A 5,697-nucleotide genomic window follows, 5' to 3' on the forward strand; every position below is an offset into this window, starting at 1 on the left:
GCTTCTGCTGCTGTTGGACATAGCAGCCTCTATTCAGAATTACAAAATGGGTGATCTTCCTACTCAGTCGTAGTACAGCTTTTACAGATAAAAAAAATTATATCAACCAATAAATTAGAGGTTAAAATAAATCTGTCTCAGTGTGGACAGGACACCTGGGGTAGTTTCAAGCATGCATCCCTGTAAATGAAGGTGACTGTATCCAGGAGACAAGGCACTGAGTGGGGGGAGACAGGTGCAGGTATTTCTCTGAGCAGCAGCTCTCTCCTAATGGCTATCTGAGAAGGTGTCTTTGTTTTGTGAGCTCCTTTGGGCCTCTCCCACTTGGCAAATCTTCCTTCATTCACCTAATTTCCCATTTTGCTCAGGGGAGAAATGAGGGATGAATGTGAGCGTGTCCTCCTGCAGGTGGGAACCAGGGAACAAAGGCACTTGTGTGGCTGTGGTCACAGGGGGCTCTTGTGGCAGCTCCCAGGTGTCCTCCTAGTTTGTAAAGAGTGGGTCTGAGGAGGTGTGAAGTGTCATGTGGAATGTCTGCTCTCTTTCCTGTGCTGGACTTGTCTCACCCACCATTACTGGACACTCCACAGCTTTCCTGCAAGCCCATCTGGCTGTCCCCCAGCTCTGTGTGCACCCTCAGAGGAGCAGGTCTCCACGGAGCTGAGCAGCTCAGGGAGCTGTGGGAAGGAACACCCTTCTTTAGCCCTCTCTTTCCCACCACCTCAGCCAGGGGCTTGCTGAAACCAAACCACGATCGTTGCATTTTGGCTTGGTCCCTCTGACTCTGGAAATTGTCAGGAGAGATGCCTTGGGCTCTGCAGAGTCTCACTGATTCCACGTGAAGCCATTTCCCCTCCAATCCCTGGACAAAAGCAGATGGTTCTGCACATAATGTGTATCTCTCTTTTTTTTTTTTTTTTTTTAAGGGATTGTCCCTTGTGAGTTTTTTTCCAACAAAACCTCTCCAATAAAGCAAAGCTAAAAAACTAAAATACATGCTTAACTGTAAAAGCCCACTGATATTAAGCAAAACACTTAATCATAAGCTTAAGTCCTTGGCTGAGTCAGGGCCGAGTATGCATTCTCCCTAATTTCAAGGCAGTGATCTGAATACTTATTTCCATTTCATTGGCCTTGAGACCTTTTTCTTTGACTGTTACTCCTGAATGACTGCAGGGTAAGATTAACTAATGGGGCTGGGAGGGGGAGGTGGTGGAAGTGGTGGTAACTGCATTTATGTCACTGGGAAGGAGCTAAACCCCAGATGAATCAGGCTGTTGTGGAGGAGGCAATGCCTTTGCGGGGTGCTTCCACACCCCAGTGGCTGTTCAGTCCATGAGCACTTTGTGCAGGGAGAAAGGTCACACAGAGTGAAAAGCTCATGAGGAGGAGGTAAAAAAGGTAAAAATCCTTTTTACCACAGGATTTGCTATTGTAAGGCTGCGGGTTTCGACAACACTAATGCTTTGAGCAGCATGAGGGGAGGGGATTAAAGCACATCTGCCCAGAAAAGTCAGTGAGCAGGAGCATTACAGGGTGCGATCAAATTCTGGGCTGATTTACACCCTCCAGAATGCTGGAGGTACCAAGGGTAGGAAGCTGGGGGAGAATTTGTCCCCTCCTTGCCCAAGCTGGGACAGGAGGTCAGTAGGTCTCACACTTGGTGGTGGCAGTGGAGCAGATGTCACAGTCACAGCGGATGGCCACCGGGTAGGTGTAGAAGGGGTCCACGTCAGGGGCACACCTGGGCAGCTTCACCGTCACCATCCTGGTCTCGTTGTAGGTGCAGATCCGGTGGTGGGACTCGATGTAAGGAGGCTCCAGGATCGGTCTCTGCAGGGGAGAAATGCTGGCCTCAGGCAAGATGCAAGACAAACACCTGGAGCCCCAGTTTCCTCAAGGGGATTTTGTGGGAATAGAGGAGCTACTGGATCAGGTGGAAGGGGCCATGGAAATAAATTTTAGGCTACATCCTTCAACGCTTGCTTCTTGGAGCCCTGCCATGGAGGGGAGTGGGTGCATGTATGTGTTTCAGTTTGCTTAAATCATAAAGCTCCAATTAAAACCTTCTTGAAGGAAGACAAAAATTATCCCAAAAGCTGTTTTTTAGGAGAGTATGAGTGTTTCGACCAAATGCTGCCAAAAGCAGCTGCTTTCTTCCAAGAGCATTGATTTTCCATTAAACGCATTCTTTCCAGCAAAACCCTTCATGTGCACAAGCTGTCTAAGAGCAGGGGTGCATCCAGGTGCCAAGGGCTGGGGTTTTTTCTCAGCCAGACCAGTCTTCCCTGTCAGGCTGCACTTCCCACAAATCCCAATGGCTGTACACTGTGGGGAAAGCTCTCGGCACAACAGCTAGCATAGAAGTCTGCAATTCCTCTGGAGAAAATCAGTTTGGCCAGAGACCTCAGCCATCAGAAGATGATCGAGAAAGCCTTGAAACCCACCCTGCCATGTGGTACCACAGTGGCATTGGTTTTGCTGAAAAATCAGTTTCTCCTTAACAGAGACACCCGTTTTCTAAAGACACCAGGATGGGCAGCACACACGGGAATGGGAGCCTACTGCCTCATGTCTCCCAGCCAGGAGACATTTTAATTCCTTTCTTTGCCTCTGTGCTGGGAACCAAGAAGTGGGAGAGAACAAATACAACGTTTCAGCAGGAAGATGTGCAGAAACGCTCCCTCTTTCAAAGGCCCATCCAAACACATCATGGTGCCTTCTGGAAGCTGTTGAACCCACAGCCAGGTGCATTCAGCTGAACTACACCCCGGGGGTTCTGCAGTACAGCAGGAGAGGCTGCAAGGTCTGAGCTTGGGAGCAGGGGGAAGCAGGGGTCGAGAGATCCCTCACAGGCACCTTATCCCAGCGTGGAATCTGGCCACTGGCAGCCCTTCCCCTCATCCCACCAAGTCATGAAGAAAGGGAATCAGGGCTGGCACAGACCCTGGCTCCTCCTCTGGTCACTTATGTAGAGTCCTTGTCTTCATGTGGACAAAATCCCTCTGAGTTACTCGAGCTTTTCTGAATAAATTAAACGGGGATCGGCCCCTTGAGCCTTCCAGTTGCAGAACGGCAAAGAGAGTCAGAAACTTGCTCTCTGACGTGTGTGGATGAACTTATGCTCTTTCTTTCTCCCTCTGTACACCCCTAAAACTTAAGTACTTCATATTTATACAGGGCTGTGACTTAAAACGGGACCAAATTAGAAATAGACATTATCTTTGGGATCTGCATTTTGGAACAAAATATATTACCCATTAATCGGGAGCTCCATCCTAATCTCCAAGGAATACTTTTTTTCAAGCGAAGTAATAAAGTCCCTCTCTCCCTAAGTGTTCAAGCTGTAAGAGGCTTTCAGACTGCGTAGTAAGAGCATTACATAAGTGCTCCATTAATATCATCACATGGCTTCTGTTCCCCCGTGGGGCAGTGGCAGGACGGAGGGGACACCCAGGGGGCCATGGAGCAGGACACTGAGGGTGGCTGTCTTCAGAGGGATTTTCTGGGGGGCAAGCACCAGCCAGGGATGTCCCCGAGCCACAGCCTCACCTCCCAGGTCTCGCAGCGTCCCCAGCAGGCGTCCGTGGTGACCCTGAGCCCCCGGCAGCCACGTTTCCTGGCCAGGAAGGTGAATTCCCTCACGGCGCAGCCCATGAACGTCTGCAGGTCGAGGGCCGAGGCCTTGGCGGCGGCAGCGCGGCCGGACAGCAGCAGGACAAGGAGAGCTCCCAGGATCAGGCAGGGGAGATTCATGCTGAGGGCAGAAGGAAGAGGAGAGGAGGGCTGGGGGAGCCAGCAGAGCCCAGCAGGCGAGAAGTGCGACTGGATGGGCTCCGCTGAAGTGGGGGTAGCCCTTCCTCCCTTCGAACACAGGGTTACCCATCCTCGCTCAGCCTGGGGGAAGAGGGGCAGGTGGAGGAATGAGGGGTCAGTACTCCCAGAAGTGGAAAATTTCCGTAAAAAGGTCTGTCACAGAATGCAGCAGTGTGAAGGCTTTCCCTGCAGAGTAGTGGGAGTTTGCCTGGAAGACATAAAGTCACCAGCCCATGCTTCAGCCCCACTGAAATCTCCATATTGCAGATTTGTTTTGCAGCATATGCCTTTCAACCACCCTGCTTGGGCTGTCTTAGCTCACACAAAGCCAAGAGCCAAGCATCCCTGAATTTGTGCTATAATCTCAGCATCTCCCAGAAGTGTTACTGGAGTTGCCAGTACCACCACCCAGTGCACTGGACTGGTGCCATTCCTCTTCCAGGGCTGCAGCCAAAGGGGCTGGATGTCCCTTCAGCACAGCTCAGACAGCCCAGGCTGCCAAGCCAGTAATCTGAGCTGGGCAGACAGGGGGGACATGGCCCAGGTGACCAGAGGAACTCTGAACTCCTCACACCTGAGCAGCCCAGCACCCACCAAGACCCTCCGATACCTGTTGACCTTCTGTCTCAGCAAAGAAAGCAAGCAACTTCTCTGGAACAGCTCCTCCATCAAAAGAAGAGAGCTGGGAAGTAGCTCTAAGCCACAAGGTCCATTTTACAATTCACATACTATCACTGCATTTAAATATATCTATATTAGAAACTCCAGATTTGACACTTAATTTTGGGAAAGCTACTGCATGGGGCACAGACTGGTGTGTGCTGTCCTCAACTGGACAGACCAAAATTAAGTGAGCTGGGACTGCCATTGGCTGATGGTTGAGTCTCTAGGCTCCTCTTAAACAAAATAATTTAAATTTGCTAAATCAGAGCTCTAGATCAGCACGATGTTTGCACCATATATGTCACCATGTATACACTAGAGTCTTACACGTGATTAAAGACAGTATGATTATATATAACCTTAAAGAGGGTAAAAAATGCTAAAATTCCTTATTTTTAAAAAAAATTATGTGTAGCAAAATAGACAAACTTCAGAACAAATCAAACATTTATCCTTTGCCACTTTAGCAAATCCTGATGCTTTTTTCATGAGCCAGAGCCAGACAGGGAGCAAACACAGACATGCACTCACCTAACTTGTTGGAGTCAGAATTCCTTTTGCAGTTTTAAATCGCAGATGGTGTTTCAGGATGTCAGGGTGAGCAGCAGGAGACCTGCACTGCAATCTCTGTCAGCTTTGTGACCAGTAGATCTCCCCAGCAGCTGCTACTGGGATGTCTCATTGCTCAAATTTATAGAAAGGGTCTTGTCAATCAAGGCAGATCCTTACTTGAACCACCCAAGGCATCAAAGCCATTGAGTGTAAAGCAAGGCTCCCCTTTCCAGCAGTGATTAGCTTCAAGGGAATTATTGTTATTGCAGGTTATTGTTTCACAACCTGATCAAAAAAGGAGTATCTCGGTGAGTGAAATTATGAGCATGCACTGGGGCAAAATGGATCTTCTTTTCCACAATGGATTATCAACACCTTTGTGAAGAAACTGGAAGCTGGCTCAGAAGTTATCATTACCCCTATAATTAACAAGCCCTAAGTAAACATCCTCAAGGGAGACTTCTCAGATATTTGTACAAAAAATTGTCTGGATTTTTGTCAACTGCAGAAATCTTTTTTGATTTCTCTTTACAAGCAAGGGCAAGGGATCAAGGAAGGAGGTGGGAGCTTGAAAGGAAAGAAAGTGTTCTTATCTTGGTGAGCCAGGCCGCTGAAACACAGGTGAGCTCCACTGCGGAAGGAAATTTAGAAATCATTGTCCTCTGC

The 5,697-nt window shown here is 48.9% G+C and overlaps 1 protein-coding gene across 1 annotated transcript; it reads right to left on the bottom strand.

The window, feature by feature from the left end:
• Positions 1-1,293: 1,293 nt before the first annotated feature.
• On the bottom strand, positions 1,294-3,756 carry GPHB5 (glycoprotein hormone subunit beta 5). Its single transcript, XM_068192166.1, has 2 exons — positions 3,553-3,756; positions 1,294-1,833 (listed from the first exon to the last, which is right to left on the bottom strand). The coding sequence occupies exons 1-2, from the start codon at positions 3,754-3,756 to the stop codon at positions 1,645-1,647; spliced, it is 393 nt and encodes a 130-aa protein (XP_068048267.1). The 3' UTR covers positions 1,294-1,644.
• Between the last annotated feature and the right edge of the window lie 1,941 nt (positions 3,757-5,697).

Source organism: Anomalospiza imberbis, chromosome 6 (assembly GCF_031753505.1).
Source record: "Anomalospiza imberbis isolate Cuckoo-Finch-1a 21T00152 chromosome 6, ASM3175350v1, whole genome shotgun sequence".
Lineage (NCBI taxonomy): Eukaryota > Metazoa > Chordata > Aves > Passeriformes > Viduidae > Anomalospiza > Anomalospiza imberbis.

Excerpts from the sequence above, each read along its gene's own strand:
- GPHB5 (XM_068192166.1), bottom strand. The coding sequence starts at position 3,756 with ATGAATCTCCCCTGCCTGATCCTGGGAGCTCTCCTTGTCCTGCTGCTG. Across the intron at positions 1,834-3,552 it reads GACGCTGCGAGACCTGGGAG|AGACCGATCCTGGAGCCTCC; the intron begins GTGAGGCTGTGG and ends TCTCCCCTGCAG.